Here is an 18670-nt window from a genome sequence, read left to right on the forward strand (position 1 = left end):
TTCTGTCACTTAACCAACGTGTGGCCTTGGGCATTGGTGTTACCGTCTATAAAAGGAAGATCTTAACACTAAAAAGAACACCACAGACGGTAATCAATGAAAGGCACCACAGTTGTCACCTTCTCTTCAGGATTAGTTCATTAGCAAATCTAAAAGGGACTTGCAAAATCTCTGGTTGGAGGTCACTGGATTTTTTTTTTTTTAATTAAGTGGTTCCAAGATAGATCATTTAGATGATCTGTTTGGAACACAGCATCTTAGACTCTGCTGCTCCTTCTCAATTCTGCTCTGCACAGATGGTCCAATAGTCACAAGAACCCATTTCCGTATGACAGAAAAGCTTCCCCCAAGTCACCTTCTTTGCATTCTCTGAGGTAAACAGATAGGAAAGGAAAATATGGGTGCTTTGGTCAAAGAACATATAGGATAAGTGAGATTCCGAGAGACCCAAACATAGAAAGCACCCCCACTGCAGCCACACACGTCCACCACATACATCAATTTTTTTAAAGAAAATTCAAAAGTTTATAGTAAACTATAAACAGGAAGACAAAATGAAAGGAGACTATGTGGGAAAAAAGTTATTTCAACACTGGCTGCACCTATTCACTCTCCTAATTCTTCCCTGTCATGAAGCTACATTTCAATTAGCAAATACACTTAAGCCAAGATCACTGGAGAACAGGACTGAGAGCAAGGGCCTTCCAGCCGTCTATCAGAATAATTTATTCCACAAAGATCCACCGTGTAATTTCAACATGCCAGGCAGCATTCTGAGAATATAAAAGGAAAATGATGTGGTTCCTGCTTACAGGAAGACCTCAGTCTGCTGGGGACTCTTGAACAAGTCACTACCATCCAATGAGACAAGCTCACAAAGGAGGCTTGGACACAGCTCCCGGGGTGCAGAGGAAGCAGCCCTGGGCACCCAGAAGGCTCTCGGTAACCGCTTCCCACAACTCACTGCTCATAAACACCAGCCTCTCGTTACCAGGCACCAGGCGGGTAAACTGAGGAAACAGACCTGGATTGTATCCCAACCACCCTTTATAGTTGTGTGGCTTTGGCCAAATCATTTCGTCTCTTTAGTCACATCTCTACATCCATAAATGGGATAGTAATATCTCCTTCTAGGATTGTGACGATTAAATGTGTGTGTGCTTGTGTGGAACACATTCCCAGCACATAGTAGATGTTCTATAAATAAAAACTATTTTTAAGTTACATATAAAAATCCCTTTAATGGCAAAAATTTGTTTGCAGATTATCCATTCTTCACAGGCAGATATCATATATTTTCTCTTTTCTGTATTCAAGATGTCTCTTTTCTGTATTTGCAATGACAGGTAAAATACCAGTTTTACTCAATAAACTTCCATTTCTGAGAAACTTTTGAACCTCTCTGGAGACACTTTCAGAGAAAGCAGTCATCAGAGTTTTTAAATGCTGATTTAAACCCAAAATATGCAACTTAATGGGGGCCAAATTTACGAATGAAGAGAAAAATGGTGTGATTTGTTCTAAAAACATTTTCTCCTCTTCTCTTTTGGGGAGGGGACTATTAGAAGGAATATGAATTATCACTGAAATTTGTAGCTAGGCAAAATAATTTTTTTAAATATGTTAACTTATTTTGTCTTCCAAGCAAAATATATTCAAGGTGAAAAAAAAAATCACAAAATACAAATGTGCCAACGAGAATCCCCTGTAACTCCATCGTGCATGATGATAATTACTGTTTACTGAGAATCTGGGCCCCTGAATCTGGTCCAGTGCTCTACCAGCTGCAGCAGGATTATGGCAAAACAGGCCACAGAGCAACAAGTTACATCTTGTAGAGAGGCATGCAGCCCCGGTGATGCTTTCATACCATTTTGTCCAATACTGACAGCAGAAACTTTCTGGGCATCTACAAAGTTCCTGTTACAATTGAGCTTGAGTCCATAGCTTTCTACCCATGAAAAACACCAGTTTCTGAGGGGGAAAAAAAAAAAAAAAAAAGAGTCCCACATCCCTGGGGATTTCCTACTGCTCTGGCAAAATTCCAGTGTGATCAGTGAAACACAAATAAATCAAGAACATCTGGTCTACGTTTGTTTTAAAGCCCATGAGAGTTTAAATATAAAGAATGTTTGGCAAAATGTAGTCTTGAGTCTGCTGAACCAGAATTTAAAAAAAAAAAACAAAAAATGCCAAGATGTATAGCAGAGCATGAGACATACAGAATAGGCATAACAGTAAATCCAAGAAAGTTTGTCAAAACAGTTCTTTCTGGTTTCTCTGGCTCCCCAACACTTTTGCAACAGCACATACTTCCATCTCAGATATGTATGTTTAGGTTTCTGTACCTTGAGACCTGACCAGGTGACCAGGTAGGCACTATAGGTTAATGAAAGATTAAATTTACTTATATATGTATCTAAATATATACATGTGTATATGTATATTCACACATACATAAATATAAATTATATGTATCTGTAGAAATACACATAATTTTAGGACTTTTCAAAATCTTTAATAATCTAATACATGTTATGAATCTCCAACAACGGTGGCCCAGCATGCCCTAGCACACTGGCACCCCCGGGGAATCCTGGTTTTCACGGGCTGCAGCATGGCGTACACCTGGGAGAAATGCTGGACTCAAACCCAAATCGGTTATCAGCATCTGGGATGCAGCTGACTCCCCACCTACAAGCCCACTCCTTTCACTCCAGGATCCACTCAACAGTTATTAAACACCTGCTATGAGCGTCATTCAGTCTCGACGTGCCTTAGTTTGTATATATGCCTGAGCATTCTAATCCCACACTTAAATCGACACCTTTCTTGTGTGTAAAAGAAAACCAAAATGGAGGCCACTGCCTAACAGCAGCTTGTGCTCCTGCAAACATTTCTGTGTTTCCTCTTCCCTGGTTGCAATGGACTTCCAAGGAAGGTTTATCAACTCATTTCAAAGTACTGGCATTCCAGAGCTACTCCGACTGATGAAGACGACAGGGTGTGCCTGTGACGTAGGGAATGTGGGCTCTGGGGAGACAGGGGCGTTGTTAGAGATCTTGCCTATTCCCACTCCTGCCACTTGCACTGGAAGGCTGAACCCCAGGGCAAACGTCGACACCGCCCTCCAGCTCTGCCCCACACCCTGTGATTTAACCAAGGTGGAGGGGTTTGTCTGCCTTCCTCCTCCTAACTATCCCCTTGGTGAGAAAATGAGAAGAAAGTATAGGCTGATCACAGAGTCTTTCCCTCCACAATTATACTGGGAATTGGGTTTGCCAAACCCCTGCAGAACCCCTGCCACAGAAGACAAGGAGGAGGCACGGTGGGCTGAGGCCTGGCACAGAGCAACAGAGCCAAGGTAAACAGGCCGGGACTGGGCTACCAGAGTCCCGCTCCACACAGGAGCTGAATCACGGAGCAGCGGCCCTGGCCACATCCTCACACAGTGCACTGCCAGGAAAAGCCCGGCCGGCTGGGAGAGGGAGCTCCCGGGGGAGGCTGCAGTCTGCAACTGCTCTCTCTTTTTTTTTTTTCTTTTTTTGTATATATATTTTTTTATTGAAGTATAGTCAGCTTACAATGTTACATCAGTTTCTAGTGTACAGCATAATGCTTCAATCATACATGAACATACATTAGTTTTCATATTCCTCTTTACCATAATTTACTACAGGATATTGAATATAGTCCCCTGTGCTAATACAGTATGAATTTGTTGAACTTGTTATTTACCTATTTTATATATAGTAGTTAGCATCTGCAAATCTTGAACTCCTCATTTATCCCTTCCTACCCCCTCTGCCCCTGGTAACCATAAGTTTGTTTTCTATGCCTGAGAATCTGTTTCTATTTTGTAAATAAGTTCATTTGTCTTTTTTTTTTTTTAAGATTCCACATATGAGTGATAGCATATGGTATTTTTCTTTCTCTTTCTGGCTTACTTCACTTAGAATGACAATCTCCAGGTCCATCAGTGTTGGTGTGAATGGCATTATTTTATTCTTTTTTACAGCTGTATAAACATACCACAACTTCTTTATCCAGTCATCTGTCAGTGTACATTTAGGTTGTTTCCATGTCTTGGCTATTGTAAATATGCGACCTCTCTTCACCCTCTCCTTCCCTCCACAAAGCTATAAGGTATGGGGGTGGGAGGTGGGAGGTGGGCAGATGAACGACAGAAGTGTCCCCAAGGCAGCTCCTCCCAAGGATCCCCAAGCCCTCGGCACAGGAACCAATCATACTGAACCCTTCACAGCACCTCTCTGCACTCACCATGGCTCATGGCTGAGGACCGCAAAGCCCTTCTCCATCTCATCCACAGGCATGTGGTTTACAATCCTCTTTGGGGCAATAAAAGAGTAGGCAGTAATTATCCTTATTTCCCATATCAAAGGGAAATGAGGCACAGAGCTCTTAAATTCAGGTTTTTTTTTCACACCTACAGCACTTTGCACTGTAGGAAGCACCTTTGCACACACCCTATTGCCTGGCCTGGGCAGGGACGTCCAACCTCATTTCACAGATGAGGAAGGGAAGCTTTGGGGAGTGATGTGCCCAGAAGACACAGAGACTTATGGGAATCTGCCCTGCAGTCTTGCAGGGATTCAGTTTATGCCAAGTGAACCATCGAGCCTTGAAGTAGGGCTCTCCCAGAGGTCGGCCCCTACCACAGGCCTGGTGCCGGGTGGAGGACAGGTAGCCACCCAGCTGGGGGGCTTTCCAGTGTGTATCGATGTCTTTGAAGCTCTCAATAGCTCAACTGAAGCATTTATAAATTCCCCACTGCTGGGGAAGAAGCGTAAGGGCCACAGGCTTAGAAATACTTGGTCATTCTCCTACACCTGGTTTTCCCTGGTCCTTCTTCTATCCTGGGACCCAGGATGAGTTAAAGGCTTCTCCAAGCCAGAACTTCACCCTGAGGCACAGGTCAGGACGTTCAGGAAGAGCCTCAGGGGTTTCCCAATGCTGGGACTGCATCTGGACACTGTCCACCTGGCCTGGGCAACTGCTCTCTGAGCCACTCACCTTACTTCCGGGGCCCTGGAGGCACACCAGTGCCACCTCTGGGCCTGGAGAGTGGGTGGAGGTGAGATGCAAAGGAAGACCACTCCATCATGAGCAGATGGACACACTGCCAGCACCTGGGCCAATCCCTTGTCCGATTACTAAAGAACTAGGATATTTCTTTTCAAAATGCAGTGTTCAGAAACTTGTTAGTGCAGCACAACAGTGTGGGCACACAGCAGTTCTCTGTAAGCACTCACGTCTGTTGAGGAAACATAAGCTCTTTCCTTGAGTTCTGGAATGAATGAAAATATATCTATATCTATATCTATATCTATATCTATATCTATATCTATATCTATATCTATATCTATATCTCCATCCTCTATACCTGTCTGTACAGCAGGTCTAGAAGGTGACTGATAACATAATGACTCTGGTGCACTGCCAGGCTTGGGAACCACTGGAAAAGGCTTTGGAACATCAATTGAAATACAGATTCATGCATTTCTTAGCGGTACTCTCTTAAATAAGTTTCTTAACCTCCCACAGACTCAGGTCAACTAGGTGGGGAAAATGATGCCTGCCCGCAGGATCCTTGTAAAGGCGGAGACAATCCACATCTGGCACAAAGCATACGCTCAGGAACTCCGGGCTGTGAATACGACTCCTTCTGCAAAGGAGGCCAGACCTCTAGCCTCCCTGAAGCTACAGAAACCACCTCCTGCTGAAGGAGAGAACCAAAAGCATCACTCATCATCCTCCAGTCCTAGGTTGCATTTGTCTCTCTGGAGAAACCCCAGCCTACAGGCCATTTAGTTCCTGCTGGGAACGGAAGTGTGTATGCTCCTCTCCATCTGCTCCATCACCTCCCCTCACCCAAAGCCACTCTGCACCCTTCCCCACCTGCTCTGTGGCCTGGGGGCTGACCTCGGTGGGCTGCCTCACCAGGGCTCCGGGCCCTTTGGCTTCCAGCAGCATCTGATGAAAAGCAGCAGCAGCACAAGATCTGGGTATTTACTCCCCTCTCTCTCCCCTTTGCCAAGCGTCCGGCAGTGGTGCTGTCCCATCACAGCCATAGCGCCTGGTGGGGGGGGGCAGCCCCTCTTCCATGATTCTAGCTCCTGCTGCCTCTGTAAGAGTCCATTCATGAAACTCTCTTCAGATAAGCCCTTTTGAAGGTACCATCTGCTACCTGCCAGGACCCTGACCAAAGCAACGGGGGAGAAGGCTTTCAATGAAAAGGAAGATACTAAAAATAATTACAAGATTTGGAGACAGATTAATAATGTCCAGTTCAGGCTAGGACTCTGGTTTTCATCATTTGAACCTCTAGGAATTAAGGCAATTTTCACCTAAGTAGAGAGGCCACTGGAAAAACAGCCTGACCCTAGAGACCTTGACTTTTCCTGCAGTTAGGAGCCCACCTCCGCATCTCTAAAGGCTTAAGAACACTGGGGCAGGAGAGGGAAGAAAGTGCACGCTGACGATCACTTTTTCTGTGTCAGGCGTTGTGTATGTACATTGCTCTCCGTAAACTGCCTCCCTTGGAGTGCGTAATAACTTGATGAGGTAAGTACTATTATTATGGCCGTTTTCCAGGTGGGGAAATTGAGCTATAAAGATATTCAGAATCTTGCCCAAGGTCACACAGCTGGCAAATAGCAGAAGGAGGATCTGAACCTAAGCAGTCTGATTCCAGTGTCTGTGTGCTCTCAGCCAACACGTCGTCTGCCTCGTCCATGGGAAGAGTTGGCAGGGAGGCTGGGAGAAAGAAGAGGCGAAGGGGAGGTAGGCACAGCCTCTCCTCCTCGCTGCCTCAGCTCCTGACGGTGCCTCCCCATCCACAAAATGCTCCCAGTGGCGGAGATGGGGTTGTGGGAGCACAGATCAGCCACTGACTGAGATCATCAGCCACAGACAACCAAGCAGAATTGAGAGTGTCGGTGAAAACAAAATGCTACAAAGAACTGTGGCTCGTGGAGAAAGAGAGACTGTCATAAACTAAGATTCCTTACAATATTATCAAATACCAAGCCAAATCCTGCCTGAACCCTTTAGTCTGCAAGAGAGATTCCTTTTTCTACTTGTAGAACCCCCCCCCAAGAAATACACAGCATGAGGGCAAATGTTAGCCAAATTTGAAAAATTATCCAGAGACAAATTCCTAAACAACATCTTTGAGACGGAAAAACAAGTATTGTTGGACACGCTGGGTAAAATCTGAGAAACAATCAGGAACTCTGTCACTTTCAAAGGAAAACAATCCCTAGGGCCAAATAACCAAAACATAAGAACACGCAGCATCTTTCCAGTGCCAACCTAAAACCAACCCACAATATAGTGCTTGTTGACAGGCCCATATTCCACCTGCAGAGCCAGCCAGCATTCCATCCTACACCTACTGGAAATTTAACAAATGAGAACATGGGATGCCATAGACTGGCGAATAGCTCAATTCATGCACCACCAAATAAACATAACTGCAAAATGATTTGTACTCTAGATGCAGTGGCTGCGTCCTGATTCTCATTCCACTTCACATAACATCTACTTTTTCTCTGCTTAAATCTAATCTCCCTCTTGCTGAACAGAGAAGATGTGTGGGTGGTGGAATGAAAGATTCAGCCTTGTGCATATTACACATAGTTCAGTTATTCAAGGAGAAAATAAATTGCCAGGGAACAGTACTTGTACTGAACAGTCAGAAAATAACACCTTAAATATACTGTCAAATGATTTCCCAGTATTAATAATCTGCCAACCAACCAGCCAGTCTGTATGCATGTTTTCTTTTCCCCAGTGCAATTCTGAAACACTTAGGATTCTAGCTTTTTAACTGGATGAATACTCCTGAACTCATTGCAAACAAAGCAGGCCGCAGAGATTTGAGAAGTAGCAACAGGTCACCAAAGTGATTTGCAGAGCCCTCTGGCTTAGGGCTGTATCTTACCAGTCGAGTCAGCCCTGGAAGCTGGGCCACTCGTCAGCTCCTCAGCACTGATGGGCTGCAGGTCTGTGTACGAGGGGCCAAAACTAGGGCTACTGGTATCTTCAGAATGTGTGGTCCAGCTGCTCTCAGAGGGCAGAGGGCATCTCCCCAGGGAGGCGAAGGAAGGGCACGTCCAGCAGGGCACAGTCAATGGTAGGGCTGGGGACAGACCAAAAACCAAAAGCATACAATATAAATAGTTGTACTTTGTTAATATTTAGTGCTTGTCTGACTTTGATGTTGTTCAGATCCTATGAAATCTCAACAGCCATACCAGGCAAGGAAGGGTATGCAGTATCGTTCATGATATCGACGGGGAAAACTAATTGACTGAGACCCCACTGTGAGTCAGCATCAAAACAGGGACTAACTAAGGTCACATGACCCTCCAATCAGAGAAAAGCTCACTAAAGGACAGGAGTGGTTTTACGGTTTGCTTTTATTTCTGAATCCTGGTTTCACTTCATTTAGACCCAAACTACATGAGCCTTGCAGTTTCATCTTTACTCTTACATTTCCTCCATTTTTAGTGGCACGTCAACAATCTGAAGAAAACTCAGCAATCTACACTGCAAAATTAGAGCTAGATTGAGTTAAGGGAAAAATATGTGAATATTAACGTATTCGCATATGGATGTGATACGTCACTGCTTGCTTTGAGTTTGACTGTAATAAGAATGGCAGACTGTTACAAATGCAAACTGAGATCCACTGGGGCTGCTGACCTGCAACACAATGAAAAATATCTTTAAGGGGAAAATGCACAGGGCTTGGCTTTATCTCCTTAACCCTGAACATCAAATTCAGTAAAATCCACTTTGGAAAGTTTCTTCTTCTTCTTTTTTTTTTTTCTTGAAGTCAAATCTTCTAATGTTTCTAATTTGTCTTTAGTTAATTGCCTACCACATGGTTTCCCCATGGTGTTACATAAGAATCTTACTGCAAATTTACTGACAAGTACTGAAAACCAGTGCTCAGAAGAGTGTGGACACGGAAGGAAGAATAAAAAAGAAACTAGCAATTATTGAGTGCCCATGAAATGTCTTTTGACATGAACTTTTACAAATGTTAGCTCATACTGCCCATCAATCTTGAATTAGGCAGTGGTCTTATTTTATACAGCAGGAAACAGGCTCAAAGAGGTTAAGTAGCTTGTCCAAAAAGATAGACAGAGTCAGGTCTCCTGGCTAGAGAATCAAAATTACAGTGTTGAGTTAAGAAACAGGAAGAGAAATTGAGATTTAAGATGGGAAAAAAATAAATAGCAATATTTGTGACACAGTATAAATATGAAGCCACAGAGAATTTTCATTCTGTATTCTCTTAGGCATTTATAAGACATACAGGTCTTTTCTCTTTCGGGAGTGCTCATGGCTCACACCCCATTTTCTTTTAAAAATGTCACCCTCTCAGTGAGATATTCCTGAGCTGTTTTCTCCGAAGAGGCAAGAACCCTCCTCTGCTTTGTTTCTCCTCAGTGTTACCTCTAACATACTAATATCCAGTCTTCCCCACTAGAACTCAAGCTCCTTGGTGGCAGGGGTCTTGGTCTATTATTGTTCACTTCTGTACCCTGAAGGGAAGCGGAATTTGCCACCCCAAAATATGTCTTTTTGGCCTAAGGATTATTTTAGGCTGATTATTTTTAAGAAACAGCTGACTAGGGAGAAGCTCTGAAAACTGAGTGAAAGTTACCCCTTCATAAGGGATATTCACATTTATAAGGGAAATCTCCATTTGTAAGGCTGTCTCCCTCTCTGTAGCAGGAAAAGGAGGAGGGCCAAACCTCTTGAAACCCTTTATCAGTGGAGAAGGACTCAAATCCGCATAACAGCCTTACCCTTGTTTCCTGGGCTTTTCCTAAAAGCCTCCCCAAACTGGCCTTTCCCTACCCCCAGCATCCTCTTTGCCTTTAGCTGGTGGTGGCTTGGGTTATTTTGGGGAGTTATCCAGTTACAGGAGTATACATGCTATTAAACTTCTGTTTCTTTTTCTCCTATTAATTTTTTATTATACGGGATTCTCAACTAGAAGGGTAGAGAAAAAATTATTTCTCCTCTGCTCAAGCCCCCATTCCTAGAATAGTACCTGGTGCAAAGGAGGCACTCAATAAGTATTTGTTGGTTATGTCAATAGAAGTACCATGGTGGGAGGGTATAGCTCAGCGGTAGTGTATGCTTAGCATACATGAGGTCCTGGGTTCAATCCTCAGTACCTCCATTAAAAAAAAAAGAAAAAAAAGTTAAATTAAAATAAATAAACCTAATTACCTCCCCCCCAAAAAACCCCAGCAAACAAACAAAAAAGAAGTACCACAAATCTTTCCATAACAGTTTATACACAGACAATTTATATTAGATTGTTAAAACTGAAATTTTACCTATAAAACTCCCACACAAACATAGAAAAACAATAAAACACTAAGAAAGAAAGAGAAAGAAAGAAAGAAAGAAAGAAAGAAAGAAAGAAAGAAAGAAAGAAAGAAAGAAAAAAAAGAAAAGAAAAGAAAAGAAAAGAAAAGAAAAGAAAAGAAAAGAAAAGAAAAGAAAAGGAAAGGAAAGAAAAGAAAGAGAAACAACTAAAAAAAGCAAAAGCAAAACTGAACTTGTAAAAGTTTTATCACAGGACTGCCATTTCCTACAGTATTGTGGAATAGACGCTGAACTCCTGTGGAAATATAATTAAAGTATTAGATAAACGTAACAACACTTATTTAAAATACACTACAGGGCAGGCAAGAAAGTAAAGAGTTATGAGAGGCCAAGTGAAAGCTGGAACCCAGAAATGATAAGCAGAGCGCACAACCTGATTTTCACACTCTGAGGATTTTGTACAAACCAGTACAAACTAAGTTTCAATTTTTTCAACCTCTTGTGAAGAAGGTGTAGGGGAGCAGAATTTGCCACCCTAAAAGATGTCTCTGGCATATTAATTATTTTAAGCTGGTTATTTTCTAAGAAACAGAAGACATGGAAAAATTCTGAAAACCAAGTAGAAGCTACCCTTTTTTAAAAACATTTACATTTGTAACAGAAATCTCATTTGTAAAGGTGTCTCCCTCATGCCATACCTAGAAGAGAAGGATGACCAAACCTCTAGAAACTCTTATCAGCGGAGAAGGCTTGGATTTAAACCAGTATCATAATCAGCCTTCTTTACTCTGCTTTTTCTGGTAACCTCTCCCCCTCAACATCCTCTTTTGTATTTAGCTGAGGATGGTATAAAAGGTGAGGGTTTCAATCACTATGACAAGTTACTCAGTTTTTCTGGGTCTCCCCCATGTTTTCATGTTATTAACCTTTTGTTTGATTTTCTTCTGTTAATCTGTCTCAGTTAATTTAATTCCTAGACCAGTCAGAAGAATCTAGAAGAGGAGAGGGAAAATTTCTTCCTGCCAACAAAGGCAAAGGAGAAAAAATCCTAGGGCTTACTCAAGATGGAAAATTTAACAGAAGATCTGTTGCACAAAGCTGGAGTTCTCAAAGGGCTAAGCTAAAAGGTAAATGAGGAACATCCCTCCACTAATAACCCTAAGCTAAGGATAGGAAAGGCAACTGCCTGCCTTAAGCCTGGGAGTAAGTTAGAGAAAAAAAAATCTGAGACTTTATAACCACAGGTTGTCACATATAGGAGTTTGCAGCTAAAGCTACTTGTGTGGTCTGAAAAGCTGCCAGTCTGAGAAAGTGTTTGAAGTATTTCCAAGTTGATAGCGGCCTCAAGAAACCAGGGAAAAGCAACTACTAATCCTTTCTGGAGAAAGATCCTTTAAAACCAGCCTTCCCACACAGAATGTTCCTCAGTTGGAAGAGCACATGGTAAAAAAATTAAAACTAAAATTAAAATTTTAAAAATCATGAATAAATAAATCACGAAATACATAAGAAATCAATTTACCATGAATTGATGTGAGAGGGGAGGGAGGACTGGAGGGAAGAAGCAGACAGAATCAGACCTACAAAGAATTCAGACACTAGAATTATTAAGCATAAAATATAAGTATGTTTAATACGTTTAAGAAAACAAGAAACTAAGAAAAGAAAATATTGAGAAAGGAGCACATAGAATTCAAAAAGAACTAAATGAACTTTGGAAGAAAAAATGCTGTTTTATTTTATTTTTTATTGAACTGTAATTGATTTACAATGTTAGTTTCAGGTGTATGCAAAGAGACTCAGTTAAAATACTTACTACTAAAACAGAGCAGGACTCTTCAGGTCCCTCCCTGATACAAAAGCCCCTCTTTGTCCTCCATTCCTTGTTTATTGAAAAAGGGTTTAGTCTCATAAGCCTTCCCTGAGTACCAAAGAGCAGACTCAAGCAGTTACTAATTAGGGAAGTGAGGGAATGCAGAAACAAAGGAAAAGCAGTCAAGCAGAAAAGCAATGATAGCTTAAACAATAGCTCAGCAGAAAACAGAGTCCTAGTTCCTCCTCAAGAAATATACATAACAATCTGACACAAATCTTTTGAGTTGTTCTGTAGAAACTAAGGCCCTCACTCAAGTGGAGGATGGTAAATACATGCTGCTGACCACAAGCATGTAGACCCCAGCTGGTTGGAAGCAGAAGGTTGGTGATTAAGATTCCCAAAAACATCACCCTGTTACTCCACCACCAACTGATTAGAAGAAAGTCCATGAGCTGCAACCCTCACCCAAATTGTTGCCTTTAAAAACCCTTTCCTGAAAGCCACTGGAGAGTTGGGGTCTCTTGAGCATAAGCTGCACATTCTCCTTGCATGGCACCCTGCAAAACACTGTACTTTCCTTTACCAAAACCCAGCATTAGAAAATTGGCATTGCTGTATAGCAGACAAGCAGACCCAAGTTTGGTTCAGTAACACTATAAATACAAAATTGACTGGATAGCATAGGGAGACAAAGAGATGAAATTATGAAAGAGATTAAAACCCATGGAGGACAGAGTATGAAGTTCCCATAGACATCTAACCTGAGTTCCTAAGGCAATAGTTGAAACAATGCTGACTGACAATTTCCCAGAATTCACTGTGTGAGACAGAATGGGGCGGCCTGTCAGTAACATGGTGACGCACACAGGTTGGTAAAAGTATTTACCAGAGAAAAAATATGGAATAGAAAAAGAGTTTATTAGGGGTACGCTGCCATAGACAACAGTGGGCCACAGAGTTGAGAGGTGCTTTGTGTGAGCACCGAGGGCCAGTTATTGGGGTGTTTCATAAGGTTGGGTCACAAAGTGCCTGATTGGTTTGTGCGCAAGTCTCTTACTGGCTGTAGGTGAGGTGAGGTAAGAATTTAGGGTCCATGAAGGGCAGTGGGTTTTATGACTCATAAGGTGGAGATGTGGACTGAAACAAACCAGCCTGAGCTATTACAAGATTAGGCATTACCTAGGGCTATTAGTTTGTTAGGGCAAACACACCCAGTAAAGAATGTACTTTATCTGTTGAGGGATCACAGGCAGACATCCTAGAGCCCAGGAATGGGGGCCATCGGACTTTGAAGGACATCAGTTGGCCCCACATTTATGAAAGATTTTACTTGTCAGATTAGAAGTCCCAAGGTATCTCAACATGGCAACCAAAAATAACTCCACAAGTAGATATCAAAGCTGTGAGACCAAAGACAAAGAGAAGATCCTAAAAGCTACCAGAGAGAAAATAAGATTTCTTTCAAAGGAATGTGATTAGACTGACTGCCACTTTCTCAATAGCAAGAAAAACCAATGGATATTTCAGGGTGCAAATAGAAAAAAAAAATTATCAAATAGGACCATTTACTCAGTGAAGACATCTTCAAAGAATAAGGATAAAATAAGGACAGGGCAGACAAACAAAAATGACAACTAATCTCAAAGCAAGTAAGGTGAGAAAAGAACAGAAACAGAAGATGATAGAAACAAAACTATATCAGTAACTAATAATAAATATAAGTGGACTAAGTGTTCCAGTTAAAAGAAAAAGACTGCCAGGCTAAATAAAAAATAAAATCCAATGCGTGTTTATAAAAGACATATCTAAAATATAAAGATTCATCAATCATGAAATTAAAGGAATAAGAAAGCCATATAAGATAAAATATTAATGAAAAGAAACAATATATTAGAGAACATAGATAGATTTTAATGTAAAAAGCATTGTTAGAGTATGTTACAACAAAATAGTAAAATTTTTAATTCATCAGAAATATATAATTATAGTTCTAAATTTACATATATTTAATAGTAAATTTATTTACTATTAATGTAAAAGTTGACAGAACTACAGAAGACAAGAAATGCCCATCATCATAATGGGAGATTTTAAAATGTACCTCTACTGGTAACTGACAGATCAAGCAGGCAAAAAAATCAGCAAGGAAACAGAAGATACATAAACAACAAAGTGAACAAGCTGATCCAATGGTCATACACAGAACACTGCACTTCAGCAGGTGAAGAATGCATAGTCTTTATAATCACACCTAGAACTTTTATAACAGGTGACCACAAGCTATGACAAGAAGCAAGTTATAACAAATTTAAAAAAAATTGCTATCAAACAGACCATGAATACTGATCACAATACAGTTGAGTATCTAGTTATCTAAATCAGTTATCTAGAAAACAAGTATCTATTTATCTAAACTAGATACAAGACAACTTAAAATTTAGAAATTAACAAACATACTTCTAAATGATTCCTTGGTCAAAGAAGAAATCTTAATGAATATTAGAAAATATTCAGAACCAAAGAATAATGAAAACACTATTTGGGAAAACTTTAAGAATGCAGGTAAACAGTACTATCAGGGAAAGATGGGATACAAAGTTAACATACCGAAATCAGTTGCCTTACTTTATACTAACAATGAAATATCAAAAAAAGAAAGTAAAGAAACAATCTCTTAAAATCACACCCAAAAAATAAAATACTGAGGAATAAATCTGACCAAGGAGCTGAAAGTCTTATATGCAGAGAACTACAAAACACTGATTAAGGAAATTAAAGATGACTTAAAGAAATGGAAAGATATCTTATACTCTTGGATTGGAAGAATTAATATTGTTAAAATGGCCATACTACCCAAAGCAATCTACAGATTTAATGTGATCCTTATCAAATTACCCAGGACTTTTTTCACAGAATTAGAACAAATAATCCCAAAATGTATAAAGAATCACAAAAGACCCAGAATTGTCAAAGCAATACTGAAGAAAAAAACTGAAGCTGGAGGAACAACCCTCCCAGACTTCAGACAATAGTACAGAGCTACAGTCATCAAAACAGCATGGTATTGGCACAAAAACAGACATGTGGATCAATGGATCAGAATAGAGAGCCCAGAAATAAACCTACAAATTTATGGTCAATTAATCTGCAACAAAGGAGGAAAGAATATACAATGGAGAAAAGACAGTCTCTTCAGGAAGTGGTGCTGGGAAAACTGACAGCTGTATGTAAATCAGTGAAATTAGAACACTCCCCTCAATCCATACACAAAAATAAACTCAAAATGGCTTAAAGACTTAGACATAAGATATGACACTATAAACCTCCTGGAAGAAAACATAGGCAAAACATTTTCTGACATAAACCTGAATAATGTTCTTCTAGGGCAGTCTACCCAGACAATAGAAATAAAAGCAAAAATAAACAAAGGGGACCTAATTAAACTTACAAGCTTTTACACAGCAAAGGAAACCATAAGTAAAACAAAAAGACAACCTACAGAATGGGAGAAAATATTTGCAAATGGTGAGACTGACAAGGACTTAATTTCCAGAATATATAAACAGCTCATACAGCTTAATAACAAAAACCAAACAACTCAATCCAAAAATGGGCAGACCTAAACAAGCAACTCCAAGAGGCACATGAAAAAATGCTCAATATCGCTAATTATCAGAGAAATGCAAATCAAAACTACAATGAATTATCACCTCACATCCGTCAGAATGGCCAACATTAAAAAGTCCACAGACGTTAAACGCTGGAGAGGGTGTGGAGAAAAAGGAATCCTCCCATACTGCTGGTGGGAATGTAGTTTGGTGCGGCCATTATAAAAACTAGCATGGAGATTCCTCAAAAAACTAAAAATAGACTTACCATATGATCCAGCAATCCCACTCCTGGGCATATATCTGGAGGGAGCTCTAATTCGAAAAGATACATGCACCCCAATGTTCATAGCAGCTCTATATACAATAGCCAAGACATGGAAACAACCTAAATGTCCAGTGACAGATGAGTAGATAAAGAAGCTGTGGTATATGTAAACAATGGAATACTACTTAGCCATGAAAAATAAAATAAAATAATGCCATTTGCAGCAACAGGGATGGACCTTAATTCACATTCTAAGTGAAGTAAGCCAGAAAGAGAAAGAATACCATATGAAAGAATACCAATACTCACATGTAGAGTCTTAAAAAAGAAAAAAGAAGACACTAATGAACTTATTTACAAAACAGAAACAGACTCACAGACATAGTAATGCTTATGGGGGTGAGGGGGGAAGGGCGTGGGAAGGGATAAATTGGGAGTTTGAGATAAGCAGATACTAACAACTAGTATATATAAAATAGATACACAAGAAGTTTCTTCTGCATCACACAGGGAATGATATTCAGTATCTTGTAGTAACCTATAATGGAAAAGAATATGAAAACGAATATACATGTGTATGTTTGACTGAAACATTATGCTGTACACCAGAAACTGATACAATATTGTAAACTGACTATAGTCTAATTTAAAAAATTCTTTCAATAATAATAAAAAAGAACTCATGGGGGAAAAAAGTTGTACTGCTTCTATGAGAAAAGAACTTAAATGTAATGTAATAAACTTCCAACTTATCAAGTTACAAAGAGCAGCAAAATAAATCCAACGATGTTAGAAAAAAGGAAATAACAAACATAAAAGCATAAATTATTGAAATTTTTAAAAACACGTGGGTAAAAGATTCTTTGAGAAGACTAACAGAATTGAAAATTTGTCAAGAAAAAAATAAGCACAAATAAGTAACATTAAGAATGAAAAAGGATACATAAAATGCAAGTGCTATAGAGATTAAGGAGGCAATGAGGGGAAAATGCCTGTCTTTACACCAATACACTTGAAAATACAGGTAAAATTACAGAAGTCGTAGGAAAGCATAATTGTCGAAAACTGATCTGAGAAATAAGTTAAAAACCTGACTTCAGGAGAGGGAATAGCACAATGGTTAGAGTACATGCTTAGCATGCATGAGGCCCCAGGTTCAATCCCTAGTACCTCCATTAATCAATCAATCAATCTAATCCTCCCCCCCAAAACAAACAAACACTGACATCCAATAACCACTAAATAAAGTGGATCAGTCCTTAAAATCTTCCCTCAAGGAAAATGTCAGGCCAGGTGGTTACTGTAAAGCTGTATTAAACTTTAAAGGAAAAAAAAATTTTCAATCTTCCACTATTCCAAAGCACAAAAAACAACCACTCACTAACTCATTCTATGAAGTTAGCATTTCCTGATATCAAAACCTGACAAAGTGCACCTCTTTATATTTATATCCTCAAAATAAGAATTACAGACCAATCTCAATCACATCGATATAAGAATCCCAAACAAATTATCAGAGAGAATGTAGTAATCTATGAAAAGGGATAATTAAATCATAACTAGAGTTTGTCTAATACAAGCTTGGCTTAACACAGTCTCAACTTTTTTTAAACTACTGCCCCTCTAAGAAGTCTTTTTACACGTTTTTTCCCCCTCTAATCATCCTTTCCTTTGAATCCCCACCACTTACCAGTAGAACATCACAACTCAGAAACTGACATTAATACAATCCGCCAATCTTCTTCCTATCTCCCCAGTTTTACATGTTGTGCATGTGTTTCTGTGTGTATTTAGCTCTCTGTAATGTTATCAATGTGTAGATTTGTGTATCTGTCACCGTAGACAAGATACAGAACAGTTCCACTGCCACAGGGATCCCTCATGTTGCCCTTTTATATCCACTCCCACCTCTTCTCCTCATGCCTGGGTCCTAAGTCTTGGCAACCGCTAATTTGTTTTCGTTTCTATAATTTTGTCATTTCAAGAATGCTAAATAAATGCAATCATGCAGTATGTGTCCTTTCAGAATTGACTTTTCTCACTCAGCATAATGTCTTTGACATTCACTGAAGTTGCTGAAGGTATCAATTACTTCCTTTCCATTGCTGAGTAATATTCCATGGTATGGATGTACTTCAGTCAGTTTAACCATTCACCTGCTAAAGGACATCTGGGTTGTTTCCGGTTCTTGGCTATTATAAATCAACGTGCTATGAACATTCATGTACAAGTCTTTGTATAAACATGTTTCCATTTGCCGAAGAATATAATTGCTGAGTTATATGGTAACTGTATATCTAGTTTTATAAGAAACTACCAAACTGTATTCCAAAAATTGCTGTACCATTTTGTATTCCCACCAGCACACATGAGTGTGTCTGTATTTTCTGAACAGGGTCTTTTGCAAAGAAAAGGTATTTAAAAGTTTTAACCAGCAAAAAATACTTAGAAAATGAAATTTAAAATAAGATAGCATTTACAACAGCGACAAAAAATATGAAGTATACATAGTAATAAATCTAACAAAAGATGTGCAAGGCCTCAGAGGAGATACTTCTCAAGTTTATTAACAGACCCATAGAGAAGGCCTAAATAAGTGAA

The 18670-nt window shown here is 39.9% G+C and overlaps 1 protein-coding gene across 4 annotated transcripts in view; it reads right to left on the minus strand.

Annotated features, from left to right (window-relative positions):
- STON2 (stonin 2) overlaps positions 1–18670 on the minus strand; it is a 139791-nt gene that overhangs the window by 77513 nt on the left and 43608 nt on the right. For all 4 annotated transcript variants that reach the window (XM_010976393.3, XM_031454138.2, XM_064486167.1 and 1 more), the window contains one exon: positions 7967–8164. In XM_010976393.3, the coding sequence (XP_010974695.2) occupies positions 7967–8164 (198 nt within the window). The remainder of the gene's footprint in view (positions 1–7966; positions 8165–18670) is intronic.

Source organism: Camelus dromedarius, chromosome 5, assembly GCF_036321535.1.
Source record: "Camelus dromedarius isolate mCamDro1 chromosome 5, mCamDro1.pat, whole genome shotgun sequence".
Taxonomy (NCBI): Eukaryota; Metazoa; Chordata; class Mammalia; order Artiodactyla; family Camelidae; genus Camelus; species Camelus dromedarius.